We start from the raw sequence: 18,301 nt of genomic DNA on the forward strand, positions 1-18,301 counted from the left end.
GGATTTTATGCGAACTTTGTTTTAGATTTACTGTCATTCCCTTGTGAAATAAAAAACGTGTTTTTATTGAATTCTGTGGAAACAAAATCTTAGGAACATCCACAATATCTTGATTTTTTTTCCTCAACTTCAGGAATAGGATGTAATTTGCATATACAGAAACCTCTTGGCCACAACCTGATTCTACTGGGAAGAAAGTTATTTAACAGAAAGGCCGTGCTGCACGTGCTTTTGCTGAAGCACCGCACCAAAAATAGCCTATCGCATGCATATTTCTAAAAAAAGATCCAATTATCTCTCTTGCAATGTTTTTCTGCACAAAATTAGCTCCTTTGAAAAAGTCAATTTTTGAGCTTTATTTCTGGCGAAATAAGTGGAAAATGTTTAAAGATCTTTGATTTATTTTTCTGGAAAGTCGGTTAGAAAAACGGCAGAAGAAGTTTTCCTTCCAAAAATTATTTTGCAGATATTTTCACAAACTTTCTTTTTGGTTCTTCATATTTTTCACTTAGTTAGCTACTTCAAAATGGTCAACAAAGTTTTCCCCTCAAATGTTTTTTCACAAGTTCTTTTTATCTAATCAACAGTATATCCCCTTTTCCGTCTTTCTGTTTTATGTCTTTCCTCTGAGTCTTTTTCCGCTTCCTTTGTGTGCTGTAGAATGTAGCACACATGGAAACTGGGAAAAATGAGGAGAAATAAAAACAATTCTCACCTGGGAAGGCATAGCATTTTGTGCATTCTCAAGTATACTAATCTTAGTAAATCTGGGAATGCGCTTAAAACCATGGGTGGTACAAAAGGGGGTGGTGATGGACGGAGCATCTGAACCAATCAAACACTCACACCCAGTCAACAGATCTGGGTTTAATCCATCACCGTTCTTTAGCCCACTCTGCCACCCCAGTTCAGACATGGCCATATGCAAATCAGTCTGACCCTGTGCCTCATGGGAACAGTCCAGCCCGAACTGCCTAGCCATGCCTTCCCTGGACCGGTAACAAGCTTCCTAGGACCGGTTTCTGGCATTTCAGCCGTCTTCAGCCAGGCTTGCTTGAATCCAGTGGCAAACTGAGCAAGGGACTCACGTCTGAGCATATCCTGCCAACTTAGGGCGAACAAAAGCAGTACAAAAGGGGGTGGTGATGGACGGAGCATCTGAACCAATCAAACACTCACACCCAGTCAACAGATCTGAGTTTAATCCACCCCCTTTTGTACGTCTAAAACCATGGGTGGGTACATGGGAACAGCCATACTCCACCCATAGAACGCCTCCTCGCTGTAGAGTAATGCAAGGCAGCCATGCGTTACTTCAGATTTACTCAGCCACATGAAGCCACACAAAGTGGTTTTACGTTTCTCAGTAAATCTCACTGAAGCCCTTGCAATACCTTGTGTGTCGCAATGGCAACAATATGTCTTCGCAAATCTGGGCCATAGTACTTAATAAAAATCCGAAATAAATAATAAAATAATCTTTCTCTTGCTTCCTTCACTCCAACAGGAAACACTCCACTATTTCATGCTCATCCTTTGTTCTCCAGTGCTGCTTTCGTTTCTCCGCCCCCCCCTCTCACTATCTCATCTCTGTTTAGGGTTGTGGGTGGAAATAAATGTAGGTCACTGAGGCTTATCTTAACAATTCATGTCTTTAAACTAAACAGTTTCTCACAAAGTTCCAGTAACCTTCTTTTTAGGGATTCAAGGAGGTTGAGGCAGGCTTTTATTTTTCCTATTATCCAGATCCGGATCAGAGATGATGTTAAGCCTCCAGTCACAATTTACTCTCATAATCTAATTAAGAACCTTAATTTATATTCATTAACTTAATTTTTGAACTCAAACAACCTTTCTAAAATGATTTTATAGGCCGTTGTTTCCCGAATGGTTATTTTCTTCATAAAGAGGCCTCAGCAGAAGGGGGGGGGGGTCTAATTAGAAACCTTCAGTCTTTGCTTTGGGGTTTCATCAGAATGAGGAAGAGCCCTCACAAGCATTACCTTAAAATGCTTCAACTGTCTAGAATAAGGTGAATTCATTGTGGACATCTGAAGTGGCGTGTTTTTATCACACAGAATGACGTAAACAAAGTTAGTCTATATGCAAAGATCTGCTTGATCAATATGGATCCATAATTCTAGAAACAATGAGGTAAGGCGCATTTTCAAGTACTTGTGAACACGTCTATGTTGATAGCATGAAACTTGGTTCCACAAGATTTTCTTGTAGGTACCCAATCACCCAACAGGGAGCCATCCGTTTCAGTGAAATAACAGTGTTTGTATGGACCATGGAAAACATCTCTCAATATGAAGCCCTACCGCTTTTGAATATAGACAGCGACACTCACACTCTGCTTTGGCACAAATTAGGCAGGCAGTGGTGCTGTTGAAGAAGTGAAGCAGGGAAGCAACAGCAACACTGACATCTGTGTTACTGGGGTGGAGGTTGAGGGTGGTGAATCTCTGAAACTGGAACTTCAGGAACTCTTCTGGGCCAACTTTGACATGAGGAACCTGGAAATAAGAGGAAGAGCAGTGGTCAGTGGTGACTATGGTCAAGGGGGTGATTGCAGAAAGTCAGCAGAGGATTCAAGTGGGTAATAAGGACTACAGAAAGTGGATTGGTTAGTGAAAAGGGGGAAAAAAACAAAATAGAAGGCAATAGAAGAGATATGGGAAGACCAGGAACAGCCGCAGCCCATGCGATGGGGCCATGTGTGGGGGTATTTTGAAGGACGATGACGAGGGAAAATTAATTATTTATTTAATTTTCCCTCGTCATCGTCAGTCGAAATCCCCCACCGATCTTACCTGCACGGGCCGCGGCTGGCCAGGAGCAGCAGGAGACAGAGCAGGAAGTCCGGGAATGGTATAGTAAGACTCTTGATGGAGGACTGGGTGAGAAGGCAGCAGTAGAATTTCAGGGTAAAGGGCAGTAGCAGAACGTGGTGGGCATACCGTAGGATGACGAGGTGGGAGGTCAGCAGAGGGCTGAATGGAAGAACAAAAGTGAGAAAACCTGATAGGAAAAAGTAGTAGATGGACAGGTTTAAAGCCTAGCTGGAGAAAACAGAGGGAGGACAGTGGTAGGGACAAAAGGTATGAGTGTGGTATCAGAGAAATAGGGTGGTTGAAGACATGTTTGGAGCAGGATGGCATGATAGCAGTAGAGTACAGAGTGGAAGATCCAAAGTTTGTAGAGAGAGAGGACAACAGTAGGTAGACAGTGCGAGAGGGCTTAATTAAGCAGATAATACAGGAGATTAATAGTAGGATGACAGGGTTGTAGTAAATGGGCAGTAATATGTGATACAGTAGATTGGCATAAAGGCAACAAAAAAGAAGTGTTTGGAATTGGCATAGGATTCACTGCAGCCAGGGGCTGATTTGAATCACTACATCACCTCACTCGCCTAACCCATTTTTGATACAATGCCAGATGACTTCTCTGATAGGTTGCTTTAATCATAGAATGAAGGGCTCCTTCCATTCATGTCCAAAGTATCAATCAATGTCATATGGCTGTCAAACATGAGAAGAAGGTTTAAAAATGTGAAATCTCGATTTAATGTCTTTATGTTTTGCCCATTATACTTGACTCTGTATTGTATGAGATATTGATTGGATGATGACTCTGTTTTTTTTCTGTTTTCAATAAACTATTATTTAAAAAAAAAAAAAGTGAAATCTTGAGTAACGGGATGAGCTCCTTCTAGGCAATTTTGTTTACGAAATTCATTGAGTATTTCATAGAATTCTTTATTTGCACATTTAGCATTTTGAATTCTGTCGGAATAGTACCTTTTCTTTGCTTTTTTGATTGCTGACTTGTGTAACCTGTAAATTTTCTGTAGGTGAAGTTTGTCTTGATTGGCGTTTGTTTTGAGCTAGGCAGGTTGCAGATTTCTAATTTGTTGTTTTATGTTTTTTATCTCTGTATTTCTCCAAGGTGCCTGTTTTCCTCTGTTCTGATGTGTGGTTTTGAGTGCTATCAGGATGTCAAAAGCTTCCTGTAGCGACTCATATAGTTTTTTAACAGAATTTATTGTTTCCAGATCTGTACTTGATGTTAGTTGTGTTTCTAAGTGTTCCAAATTCAGTTTGTTCCATGGTCGATAGGTGGATGCATGCAACGTGGTTTTAGGCGCGTCGCTTAGTGTTGTTTTATGTTAGAAAGAAAGCAAATGGTGGTCTGACTGTGTGACTGGAGTCATAGTTTGAAAGGTAACTAGTTCGGTTTTAGCAAAAATGACATCTAGGATGTGTCCAGCGTTGTGTGTGGGTTTGTGGACGATCAGATGCAGGTTCATTTCGCCTAGGCTAGCGATTATTGTTGTTGGATGGGGCATATTGGTTTTTCAAACCAAATGTTGAGGTTATCCAGAATGCATAGGTTGAAGTGTAGTATTATCAGGTTTGAAACTGTGTCTAGAAGTGTGTCTGGGAATGTTTCTGTGCTAGGTGGAGGTCTGTAAAGGAGCAGGAAGTTACAGGAGGAAGATGGTGTAGGATTGCATCTGGTGAAAAGGCCTCACAATTCTTTATGGAGACGCCGTCCACTTTAGTGATATGTAATGTTTGCCACAACACAACAGCTAGGCCACATCCATTTTTGCCTATATGATTTTAGGTGTTCTTTTGATAGTCTATTGGTATTGATTCAAGCAGGACTGGAGCCATATCATCTCCAACCATGATTCAGTTATGAATAGTATGTCTGGTTTTGCATCAGTGAGAAGGTCGTAGATGTGATGATTGTCTTTAGAGAGTGATAGAGCAGTTATTAGTAGACAGTTGTGAGAATGTGCTTTGGCGATAGTGTGACTTTGTTTTGTAGAAGAGTGATCAGTATTTTTTGGGCATGCTGAAGGTGTGTCTTTAGTGTTGGTATTAGCTGTATGAGAATAGCAATAGTGGAAATGTTCTATGTTGTGTTCCTCGTCCAGCAGTGTTTGAGAGTAAATTGGTGCACAGTGTTGTTTTTGTGGTGTAGCGCAAGCTCGTGTAAGGCACAGCTTTTAACGCATCCTTTGTTTTCTACTGCATCTATTGTTTTATACTGAATCATAGGACTATTTTTAAACGTTTTAACTACTTATACGTATTTTGCTCGTACTTACCAGCACTGAGCTTTCTCACTCTCCGGCCTGTCACGTGGGCTCCTGCTTGAGCAGAGGGAGTGCCACGTTGTTCTTGCTGTGACTGCCGCCATCTTAGTTGATTCTGGTTGGCAGTCCAGCTGTAATTATCACTTCCGGAGGAAACATATTTAATCTATGGGAAAAAGGATGCGCAGCGGACGCGCACAGTAAGTGCGCTGCTGGCTCGCATAAGACAGGCATGTCTGTGCCCGTCTGCGCTAAAACCGCGCTAAGCACCAGGGACGCTACCCAATTCTCTATTTATCCATGGGAACGCCAGCTTTACACTGGTAAGGACCTGCGCAAGCTAGATACTTTTCCAGCTAATAGGACCAAAGATTGTGTTTGCCTAGACGTGATTAATCTACCCTCAAAGACAGCAGAGGCATGTCCTAACTGTGGCTTCCTCTTACAGTCAGACCTGGCACCCCATATACCCTTCCCTCCCAGTTTGCCACTAAAGTTAAAAGGCATTAGTGCAACACGTTGTGCTCTTATTAACTCCCGGTCTCTAACTAAACATAGGTTAGATATTGCTGAGCTGATTGAGGCTCAGCAATTAGGCATACTGTTTATCACTGAAACTTGGGGTGATAAGGCCGCTGGAACGGATTTTTGCTTGGCCGTTCCTCAAGGTTTCAAGGTATTTAGACACAATAAAATTGAGAAAAAAGGAGGTGGAATTGCGCTGATTTAGCGCAACACCTATAAAGCATCCTTCAAGGCCATACCTTGCCCAGACTGTAAAGCTATTTTTTTAACCTAAAAATAGACAGTTGTCTTGTATTTAAAGGGGTTTTACTCTATCGTCCACCAGGGGGGAAAACGGGGTTCCTAAACACAATTAAATCCCTGCTTGAAACCTATGCTATTGAGGATCCAATCAATTTTTTAGGTAATTTTAATTTCCATACTGAAGATGGCTTGGACTCAAATACTGTCTCCCTTGGCGATCTTATGACTATTGCTGGTTTAAATCATATAGTTATAGGCCCTACACATCAGGCGGGTCACACCCTTGATGGTGTCTTTACCAATATTGAACTCATCACAATCAAAGAGATTCTGCCTTAAACATGGACAGATCACTCAGCTATCATTTTTTAGCTACTCAACCCTCCCATGAACTTGACTACCAATTCAAAACAACTCACTAGGACTTATCACAATTGGAAACAGGTGGATGGCAACATACTCAATGCTCAACTGTCTAATGCCCAAAAGAAACTTCCAGAAGATGTGGAAATAGCCTCTCTTCAATTCAATAACTGGCTCTCATACGCAGCTGACAAGGTAGTCCTGTATAAAAAAAACTCCCAACAAGAGAAAATCACCCACTGCTCCATGGTTTTCGGAAGCTCTTAGAGCCAAGAAACAGGAGTGTAGATGACAGGAGAGACACTGGAGAGACAACTATAATGCCAGCGATCTCTCCAACTACAAATCCCTACTGGTTGAATATAAAAGCATGATAATGACAGAGAGGCACTCATATTTTGTTAAACTAATTGAGGAGGCAACAAACTCCAGCAGGGAGCTCATTCAAGTAGTAACTGAGCACTCACAAGATTTTTGCAACATATTAGCGCAACACTTTCTGAAGAAAGTGGAGCAAATATATGTCATTTTTTACACGAAAACATGCTCAGGTAAATGTGTCCTAGCCAATGTGGGCTCGCCTAATGCTGCAACTTTTTCTGAACTTAACCCAATTACCAATGATAAGATCATTACTCTAAACCAGCAGGCCAAATTGTGCTCTCCCTACGACCCTCCCCCCCCCCCAATATGTTCAAGCAAGCCCCTGAGACGTTGCCTCCCAGTCTTACCACTATCTTTAATTCCACGTTTACTCAGGGAGTTTTCCCCCACTATTTGGAAAAGGTCATCTATTTTGGCACTGCAAAAAAAAAAAAAACCTCGATCCCACCAAACAGAATAAATACAGACCTATTTTTTGTCTGAAAAAGTTATGAATGAACAGTTAACTTACTATCTGCTTAACAACAACTGTCCAGACGAAACCCAGTTTGGTTTTAGGCCAGAACATAGTACAGAATCTGCCCTAATTAAAGCCACAGAGGAAATCACAACAGTATTGGATACTGGGGGCGCTGCCGCTCTGATTTTGCTCAACCTGTCGGCGACCTTCGACACAGTTGATCACAATGTGCTGCTTAAGCGTCTGAATTCTATCGGCATCACCGACAAGGCTCTCACACTGGCCTCTTCTTTTCTGTCTGGAAGAATGCAATCAGTAGCTTTGGGTAGCTACGATTCACCTTCCTTTGTTCTTCCATGTGGTGTCCCACAGGGCTCATCCTTGAGCCCCACTCTTTTTAATATGTACATGTCTGAATTGACAACACTTATTAGATCCTTCGGATTGGCACTGAGCTCATATGCAGAGGATACACAAATTGTTATGTCTGTTTTCAAAAGTACTCTTCCACTGACACCAAATTTTAAGGACTGCATGCTGGCAGTTAGTTCATGGATGAGCTCTCACTGTCTTAGACTGAATTCAGATAAATCTGAAATAGTCATTTTTGGCAATTTTTTGCCTTTCTGGTCACAGAGTTGGTGGACAAATGAATTGGAGGAGGCTCCCATCCCAGCCGCCAAGGCAAAGAACCTTGGCGTAATTCTTGATAACAAACTGAAATTAGAGGCACAGATTAATGCCATCTCCTCATCTAGTTTCTTTCTTCTTAAAGTAATCAAAAAAATATTAACTTTCATTCCTGTCGGGGCGTGGCCACGGAGGCGATCGGGATGGTCGCCTCTGAGTGAAGCTCCTCCATGCGGGCTCCCGACGGCGATTAATAACATGTAACCCGCTGTCGCTGGCCCCCACATTGCTGACGATCCGAATGTGGAAATCGCCCTGACCAACTGGGTGGCTCCGGAGGCCACGGGAGCGTCCTGAGTGGTGTCTTCGGCGGAGGTGAACCAAGGCCATCCGGACCTTGGCGCCATCTTCCCTCTCTGTGCCGGTGTGATCGGTGAGTGCGGCGCGGTGCTCTTCTGCCGAGCCTCCGTCCCGCCGCGCGCTGGGTGTAGGCGCTCGCGCTTGCCGCTGGTCCTCCCAGGGCTCTTGGGTGGGGGCGCCGGTCTCCGGGGTGCGACCGCGGCCTTCGGGCCTGTCCGCGCGCTGGAGCCGGGGCCTCGATTTTCGGGCCTGCGGCGGGACAGGGGCGGGGAGCGGGACCGTCCGCCCGGTAGTGGTGGGGGTGGGGGGCAGTGGCGGTTGGGGCGCTGTGGGGCGCTGCCTTTTTCCCACAGGCGGCCCCGCCTAGACACTACGCGTGGGGACTCCCATTTCCCACCTACCCTCCTGTGCTGGACTCAAGGGTATGCTCAGACATGAGTCCCTTGCTCACTGCACCATCAGGATTCAAGCAAGCCGGGCCGAAGACGACTGCAATGCCAGAAACCGGCCCCGGAAGCTTGTTTCCTTTCCAGTAAAGAATTGGCTTGGTAGTTTGGTCTGCCCTGTTCCCATGATGCACTGGGCCAGGGACAGACTAATTTGCATGTAGCCAGGTTCTGAACTGGGATGGTGCAGTGAGCTAAAAAACGGTGATGGATCAAGCCCTGATCTTTTGACTGGGTAGGAGTGTTCTGCTTAATTCAGATACTCTGTCCATCACCACCCCCTTTTCTGAATCGTTTTGGCCACTATAGGAGTGGAAGGGTATGCTCAGACATGAGTCCCTTGCTCACTGCACCATCAGGATTCAAGCAAGCCGGGCCGAAGACGGCTGCAATGCCAGAAACCGGTCCCCGGAAGCTTGTTTCCTTTCCAGTAAAGAATTGCCTTGGTAGTTTGGTCTGCCCTGTTCCCATGATGCACTGGGCCAGGGACAGACTAATTTGCATGTAGCCAGGTTCTGAACTGGGATGGTGCAGTGAGCTAAAAAACGGTGATGGATCAAGCCCTGATCTTTTGACTGGGTAGGAGTGTTCTGCTTAATTCAGATACTCTGTCCATCACCACCCCCTTTTCTGAATCGTTTTGGCCACTATAGGAGTGGAAGGGTATGCTCAGACATGAGTCCCTTGCTCACTGCACCATCAGGATTCAAGCAAGCCGGGCCGAAGACGGCTGCAATGCCAGAAACCGGTCCCCGGAAGCTTGTTTCCTTTCCAGTAAAGAATTGGCTTGGTAGTTTGGTCTGCCCTGTTCCCATGATGCACTGGGCCAGGGACAGACTAATTTGCATGTAGCCAGGTTCTGAACTGGGATGGTGCAGTGAGCTAAAAATTCGGTGATGGATCAAGCCCTGATCTTTTGACTGGGTAGGAGTGTTCTGCTTAGTTCAGATACTCGGTCCATCACCACCCCCTTTTCTGAATCGTTTTGGCCACTATAGGAGTGGAAGGGTATGCTCAGACATGAGTCTCTTGCTCACTGCACCATCAGGATTCAAGCAAGCCGGGTCGAAGACGGCTGCAATGCCAGAAACCGGTCCCCGGAAGCTTGTTTCCTTTCCAGTAAAGAATTGGCTTGGTAGTTTGGTCTGCCCTGTTCCCATGATGCACTGGGCCAGGGACAGACTAATTTGCATGTAGCCAGGTTCTGAACTGGGATGGTGCAGTGAGCTAAAAAACTGTGATGGATCAAGCCCTGATCTTTTGACTGGGTAGGAGTGTTCTGCCTAATTCAAATACTCTGTCCATCACCACCCCCTTTTCTGAATCGTTTTGGCCACTATAGGAGTGGAGGGGTATGCTCAGACATGAGTCCCTTGCTCACTGCACCATCAGGATTCAAGCAAGCCGGGCCGAAGACGGCTGCAATGCCAGAAACCGGTCCCCGGAAGCTTGTTTCCTTTCCAGTAAAGAATTAGCTTGGTAGTTTGGTCTGCCCTGTTCCCATGATGCACTGGGCCAGGGACAGACTAATTTGCATGTAGCCAGGTTCTGAACTGGGTTTGTGCAGTGAGCTACAAAACGGTGATGGATCAAGCCCTGATCTTTTGACTGGGTAGGAGTGTTCTGCTTAATTCAGATACTCTGTCCATCACCACCCCCTTTTCTGAATCGTTTTGGCCACTATAGGAGTGGAAGGGTATGCTCAGACATGAGTCCCTTGCTCACTGCACCATCAGGATTCAAGCAAGCCGGGCCGAAGACGGCTGCAATGCCAGAAACCGGTCCCCGGAAGCTTGTTTCCTTTCCAGTAAAGAATTGCCTTGGTAGTTTGGTCTGCCCTGTTCCCATGATGCACTGGGCCAGGGACAGACTAATTTGCATGTAGCCAGGTTCTGAACTGGGATGGTGCAGTGAGCTAAAAAACGGTGATGGATCAAGCCCTGATCTTTTGACTGGGTAGGAGTGTTCTGCCTAATTCAGATACTCTGTCCATCACCACCCCCTTTTCTGAATCGTTTTGGCCACTATAGGAGTGGAAGGGTATGCTCAGACATGAGTCCCTTGCTCACTGCACCATCAGGATTCAAGCAAGCCAGGCCGAAGACGGCTGCAATGCCAGAAACCGGTCCCCGGAAGCTTGTTTCCTTTCCAGTAAAGAATTGGCTTGGTAGTTTGGTCTGCCCTGTTCCCATGATGCACTGGGCCAGGGACAGACTAATTTGCATGTAGCCAGGTTCTGAACTGGGATGGTGCAGTGAGCTACAAAACGGTGATGGATCAAGCCCTGATCTTTTGACTGGGTAGGAGTGTTCTGCTTAATTCAGATACTCTGTCCATCACCACCCCCTTTTCTGAATCGTTTTGGCCACTATAGGAGTGGAAGGGTATGCTCAGACATGAGTCCCTTGCTCACTGCACCATCAGGATTCAAGCAAGCCGGGCCGAAGACGGCTGCAATGCCAGAAACCGGTCCCCAGAAGCTTGTTTCCTTTCCAGTAAAGAATTGGCTTGGTAGTTTGGTCTGCCCTGGTCCCATGATGCACTGGGCCAGGGACAGACTAATTTGCATGTAGCCAGGTTCTGAACTGGGATGGTGCAGTGAGCTAAAAAACGGTGATGGATGAAGCCCTGATCTTTTGACTGGGTAGGAGTGTTCTGCTTAATTCAGATACTCTGTCCATCACCACCCCCTTTTCTGAATAGGACTCAAGGAGAGAGACGCTCCCACACTGCTCTGGTCACAGTGAGTTCTACTTCGCCGACGGGCTCTGTGGCAGCGGGACACGGTGGTCCCTGTTCCTTGACGCTGTCGGTGTGAGGAAGTGGGGCTGATTCTACACACCAACGCTTGGTCACTACACCGCCCGGTCAGACGCCGCACACTGAGGCCTGGTTCGACGTGATTCTACCTGAGGCCTGGTTCTGCCCTGATACATCCTTCCACTCCGTATGCGGGCACGCACTCTTTCACTGGCGCCAACGCAATTCTCACTGCCTTGGTCATGGGGAAGAGGGACCCGAATCAGCAAAAATTAAGATTTGACAAGACGTCCCTCCTTGCTACAGACCCTCCGCCAGGCTCATCCGCCGGGGCTACCGGCTCCGCAGACATGGGAGACACCGCCGCCATGGTAGCTACCATGATGAGCGAAATGCGCGCAGGTTTCAAGGCGCTCGATACCCGCTTCGACAGCCTAGACCAGAAGATTGCTGATATGGGCACCAAGGTGCAGGCCCACGACAGACGACTGGACTTGGCTGAATCCAGGATATCTAATGCGGAAGATGGTGCCTCCAAAGCGCTTAAACGACTGGAAAGAGTTGAGAAAATTCTTAAAGACGTGGCCATGAAAAATGAAGACTTGGAAGCGCGTGGTCGGCGCAACAATATCCGAATCCTTGGTGTGGCGGAGACGACTGCGACGGGTTGTTTTGACACTTTTGTTGAACACCTCCTCATTGAACTGTTCGGCAAGGACACCTTCACGGCTGGCTTTGTGGTCGAACGTGCACATAGGTCATTGGGTCCTAAGCCTCGCCCTGGTCAACCCCCGAGCCAGGATCATGAACTTCCGAGATCGAGACGCCGCGCTTCGCGCCGCCCGCGAGGCCGGCGAGGTACGATGGCAGGGCAGCGTCTTATCCTTCTTCCCGGATTTCACGCTCATGGTTCAGGAGGCCCGCAGCAAATATAATGGGGTCAAAGCAACTCTTCGTAATCTTGGTTTAAAGTACGGTATGTTGTATCCTGCCTGCTTGAAGGTTGATGTTAACGGCAGATATCGCATCTTTGACTCCCCCAAGGAGGCTCAGGACTTTTGTCAAGGTTATAGACGGCAGGGCTCCCCATCGGCTTCTGGATCCGCAGCACACTCACCGGCCCGGAATGACACACAGTCCAGTGCAGACCTATTCGCTGAGACCGGCCAAGGCTGAAGGCTCTTTATTGGCTGATTTTAGGGACCTGTTCACAGTGTTGCTGATTTGATGTGGCCTCTTTTTTCTTTGACACTTGTTCAATTGTCACCACTACTGAAGTCGCTTTGGTTGGGTCACCCGCATGGTGTGGCGTTGCTACCCCCTATGGCGTATGCCCACTTGTCTTACTTATTTGGGGTTTTGGTTTATTTGCTGCATTTTCAATTAATGGCACTGCCATTACCTGTTAAGTTTTGTACCTCACGTCAGCGCTTGTTTAGGGTTTGCCTCTCTGGGGACACTGGGCGGCTGGGTGGCGGGTGGAGGGCGGGGAATGTTTTATTTGTTTGGTCATTTTTGATTGTGAGTATTGGTGGGACTCATGGGAGTGTACTGTTCGATGCAAGCTTGATTGTCCTTCTTTTTGGTGTGGCGCTATGGCCAGGGTAGGTTTGCAGTCTGGCCCGTCCAGACTCATGCTTATGTCATGGAATGTTCGTGGCTTGAACAATACGCGAAAGCGCAAACAGGTATTGAACTATGCGGCACGACACAAGGTTGATGTCCTTTTTCTGCAAGAAACTCACTTGGCGCAGGCAGACGCTTCCTCGATGGCTCAGGGATGGGGGGCACACAGAGTTTTTTTGAATTACAGTAGATATGCCAGAGGTGTTGCAATACTTGTGCACAGACGTGTTCCCTTTGTATTAACTGGTAGCAAGTCAGATGATGAGGGCCGATATGTGCTGATTACTGGTGTGCTGTTGGGGTACAAGATTGCACTAATGGGGGTTTATGGTCCTAACGTGGATTCTCCCGCTTTTTTCAGGTCCTCCAACTGACGCTGCTCCACTCCGACATAGATCTATTAGTGATGGGGGGCGACTTTAACCTATTAATGAACCCGGGTAGAGACAGTACCTCCCCTTCCCCGGACTGCAAGAGTCAGGCCAGATCAATACTTGCAGAAATTTGTACACATTTTTCCCTAATCGACATAGAGGCTCGACTGCACCCGAATGTTCCTGAGTATACACATCATTCAGGCTTCCACAACACTAGTACTAGAATTGACTATTGGCTCCTCTCCCCTGGCATCGCTGGCTGGGTGGAGGGCCTCTCCACCCTGCCGCGCACGCTGTCAGACCACTCTCCCGTTGTTTTGACTCTATTGGTCCCTAGGTTGGGTGGCTATGAAAGACAGTGGCGCTTCCCTGGCACAGCCCTACAAGATCCGTGGCGCCATTGATGAGCACTTCGACATTAACACCGGCACAGTGGGTTCCTGGGCCACGCTATGGGAGGGCTTCAAGGCCACCATTCGCGGGACATGTATTGCTAAACACGTGGGGGCTCTGCGGGAGATACGCTCCACCTTGACCCGCATTGAGACCGATATCTCTGCACTAGAGAGGGAAATACTTACATCCCCATCGACATCCAGGGAGGCCAGACGACTGGCATTGCTGTTGGAATTCAGGGACACTGCAGACAGGGAACTGCGATTTCTGGGCAAACACTATACGGGACGTCAATATGGTGAAGGTGAACGACCGGGCAAACTGCTTGCGCAGATGCTCCGTCCTCCCCACCAAGCGGCCTATATATCAGAAATTGTGGACACGCAGGGCAGACGACATCACTCCACTCCTGCTATATGCAACACTTTCTTGTCATGCTACAAAACTTTATGCACCTCCTCACTTGTGGGTGAGCGGCGCGACCCCGGCCCATATCTGAATGAGATTGCCATGGTATACCTCGAAAAATATGTGCAGGAATTTCTAGCCATACCCATAACTCCGGAGAGCATTGTTGAGGCCATTGATTCACTGCGGGGCTCCTCGGCCCCGGGCCTTGACGGTTACTCTGCTGATTTTTACAAGGAGTATAAAGAGGAACTTGTACCAAAACTGGTAGAGGTCTACGCGGAGGCTCTTGAGTCTGGCGTTCTCCCTCCCACGCTCCGGGAGGCTGTAATTGTCCTTCTTCCCAAACCGGACCGCGACGCCTCCATTTGCAGCTCTGCGGCCATGTTTTTTCCATAACTGAGGACCAGCGATTTACGGACCGAACATTTATGGACTCTTTCACACTGACTAGGATTAGATCCATGCTGCGTGCTGAGTTTCGCACATTCCCACTTCCCCCTGCGGACGCTGACATGCTCACATTCATAATTCAGAATCAGACGGGAACGCATGTGGTCTCGAAGCTCTACAAACTCTGCTTGGCCTCACTTCCTTCCTCGGATGCAGCGGTGCGGACCGCGTGGGAAGGTGACCTCGGCACCCAGATTATTGACGACCAATGGGCGGCGTGCTGCACTGCCACTAGGGAAGTGTCCATTAACAGAAGACATAAACTTATACACTTTAAATTTTTGAGGCGGGTTTATCACACTCCGGCACTTGCTCATAAGATAGATGCCAACAAGCCGCACTCCTGCCCCAAATGCAGTGCCCCACAGACTGATTTCGCCCATCTGTCCTGGACGTGCCCGCTTTTGCAGGAATATTGGCTCCAGGTGCACAAGATTCTGAGCGACATTGTGGGCCTAACATTGGTACCCACTCCGGAAATAGCTCTGCTTGGCTATGTGGTCAATTTTCGGCGCCCACTCCGTAAACTGGCTGCCATTTGCTTTTTATTGGCAAAAAGAGAGATAGCGTTGCTCTGGTGTGCTAGACGTCCCCCCACTGTACATGCTTGGCTCCGCAGCCTGGCCTATTGCAACATTAACAGCGTGGAATACTCTGAACAACTTCCCTCAGCTTCCCGACCATTAGACATTTGGGGGCCATACCGCTCATATGTTGCGAAACTTACCCAGGAAGCGCAATCCCGGGCGATTGGCTCCATTATGCCGGAAGGTGTGGGCTAGGATGGTTTGTGGGAGGGCGCTGTGCCCATCCGCTCCGCTGTTTCTTGGGAAGGCACAGCATGACCGCACACTCGGCAGCAGATGGTGGTGATGAATGGGAATAACTTGTGTGCTGAATGTATAGACTTGATTTGTGCCTATTACGCGGCTAGTAGCGACTTCCTCCTTTAGTACTACCTGCTGTGGCCTGTCCTGCGGCAGACTGTAATGATGCTTGCATTCTCTTGCTAATTGTCCTCAACTCAACAAAGTTATTGTGCTAATTGCTCTGCTGCTCTGTTCTCACGTACTCACAGCTATGATTTCTTTCTTACTTTTAGGTTATTTCTTTATTTTATTTCATATAATGTCATGCTTATGGTTTTATTGAAAGCGAAAATGGAAAACTGTAATGTGATATGCTCACTTGCCATGATCCCTTTGTGCGACCGTTGGTTTACTGTACACTGCTACAAATGGGGCCTGTTGGAGGCTTATTCGATTTTTCTTTGTACAAAAGTGGATTGCTTATTTTGCTCAATAAAGAGATTTTAAAAAAAAAACCACTTTCATTCATCTCGACAGCAAGAAAAAGGTGATTACCTCACTGATTTGTGCCAAACTAGACTATTTATTTATTTATAAAGTTTTGTATAGCGCAAACAAAACCCTGAAGGGTATCAGAGCGCTTCACATAATGGAAGGGAAGAACAAAGTAAAGGGGACATTGCAGAGGGGGTCAGAGAGAATAATATAATGAACTAATGGCAATGTACCAGGATGAGAACAAACATTACTTAGTAGGGTATGACAGACAACCCTGAGCATTACAGTTGTTAGGCCAAAAATAGTGCAATCAGGAGTCATTTAGAAAGCAGACCAACCATGGCCATTTAAGGCAAGAACTTGTTCATTAGGATTATTTTTACTTCATGTTTGAAAGCAGCAGTGTAGAGGATTCTGCGGATTTCCAGTGGAAGAGAGCTCCAGATCTTCGGTGCCGAGCCAGAGAAAGCTCCGAGCCTCGTTCTCTTTTTGTGAAAGGTCTGAGGTTTCAATAGGAGAGGATTTGCACATCTTGATGGTCTACCCCCTCCTGATAGCTCTAGTGTTTGAGCCAGGTAACCAGGGGTTTTGAAATGGAGGGCTTTGTGCATCAAACAAGCAATCTTTAGTAGTATTCTTGCTTTGTATGGTAACCAATTTAGGGTTTTATCTTGGTATGCCTGAGTAACAACTTAATAAGGTGCAAATGACCCTGAATGCAGCCGCTAGGCTCTTGCTGGGAATTCCTACATTTCACTCAGTCAGAAACCACCTGCAAAAGCTGCACTGGCTCCCAGTTAAGAGCCGTATCATCTCTAAGGTCATTTGCATTACCTACAGAGCACTTCATGATACTGGTCCTAAGTTCCTGAGATGCCTGCTTTACTGGTATGCCCCTAAGAGACATCTTCGCTCAGATGGAGATAAATTGGAATCTGGGAAATCGAGTCCTGAGAGAGAGATACAAGACCTCCTACATTCTAAACCAAGGTACGGAGCTGATTAGACCCTAAGAGAATTCTTGGAATAGATTCTTAGCAACTAATATTAAAACTAGGCTACACCTCACTTACTTCTTCCCTTGTACTAGACCTAGGTTAGGTACACCCGGGTAGGCATATTTTAGAAGCACCAGTTGAGCACTTTTAGTCATTATTTATCACTGTATGTATTTTATGCATTTTAGGTATCTTATGGCTTAGAAACCATATCATGCTTTTACAGTACTATTTTATAATACTCTTCATATTATATGCTCTGTACTTTACAGTAAGAATTGGGATTGCAGCAGTTCATTTCTTATGCTTGAGAAAAAAGAATGTTCAATAAATACCCTTTTATTGAAAAACGCCCATCTCTCTATTTCTCTGCACCACTGGTGAAACGAAGCATGCACGATTGACTGAGTGAAATAACTATCTATTGTTTCCGCGACTCTAGAGATATATTTCGTATTCTTGGGGAACAAAGTTGTCATGTTTTAAGCGGTTGTCAGAAACTAATCCCTTCTTGTTTATTTGAGAAAGATTCTAGTGACATCTGAGCTAGCTGGTACACACACAATTAAGTTTAGTATATTCGGTAGAGACCTAGTTGACTTCAGTCCTACATCTAATCTACAGGATACACTATTCCAATGCACAGAGCCTATTGGGAATATAGGAACTACACTACAAGGGTAGCCTGGAAACACCGGAGCTGGGTTTCTCGACCAGAGAAAAGACAGAGTCTCTCAGTGCGTCAGCTGGAGGGTCGGCTTCCTTCGGCACTTGCTGCAGCAGGGCGCGTCGGGCAAGTATCTAGTGTGTTTGTTTGGACAAGTGTGGGAATATTTATACCTTGAAGGTGACAAGTTTGACGTAAGATTGGACATAAGAACGTCATCAGATACTTAATTCTCTGAAAACTCCATGATTTCTTGGATAACTTAATATTCATGCAGGGGGAAGTCCCTGACCGCTGAAGGCAAGTTTTTCCAAGAAATCATTGTAGATTTTCGGAACTGGTGGAAGTAGCCAAGCCGTATTAGGACTACTTGAGCTATGTCTTAATATGGTTATGATTTCTATGCCTATATAAGGGCGTGAATCGGGAAAATTACACTAGGGTCCTAAAACACTTTACAACAGCAACTCCTAGATTTTTCAAAACCAGCAGGGGTGGCAGAAGCTTTATGGTGGCAGCTACTAAACTGTGGAATGATCTTCCTTTCTCTATTAGAAATATTCCAACCTTGACTGCCTTGAAGGCCCTGAAAACCTGGTTATTTAATAAATAGGGACCCTTGTCTTACATGAGCCTGCCTACCCTGGATTTTAGCGTCAAGACACCTCTGGGTATTCGTGCGCTTAATAAGTTATTAACAGAACATAACATAACCTTGCTGTGCAGTAGACATGGAGATACAAAGTTGTGAGGTGGGGCACGTTGCTCATATTGCTTACTGGTGT

The 18,301-nt window shown here is 46.3% G+C and overlaps 1 protein-coding gene across 1 annotated transcript in view; it reads right to left on the bottom strand.

Annotated features, from left to right (window-relative positions):
- Window positions 1-18,301, bottom strand: part of GRIK4 (glutamate ionotropic receptor kainate type subunit 4) — a 596,594-nt gene that overhangs the window by 557,123 nt on the left and 21,170 nt on the right. The window contains exon 3 of the mRNA XM_078683930.1: window positions 2,354-2,519. Within this exon, the coding sequence (XP_078540056.1) occupies window positions 2,354-2,519 (166 nt within the window). The remainder of the gene's footprint in view (window positions 1-2,353; window positions 2,520-18,301) is intronic.

This window comes from Lissotriton helveticus, chromosome 3_1 (genome assembly GCF_964261635.1).
Source record: "Lissotriton helveticus chromosome 3_1, aLisHel1.1, whole genome shotgun sequence".
Taxonomy (NCBI): domain Eukaryota; kingdom Metazoa; phylum Chordata; class Amphibia; order Caudata; family Salamandridae; genus Lissotriton; species Lissotriton helveticus.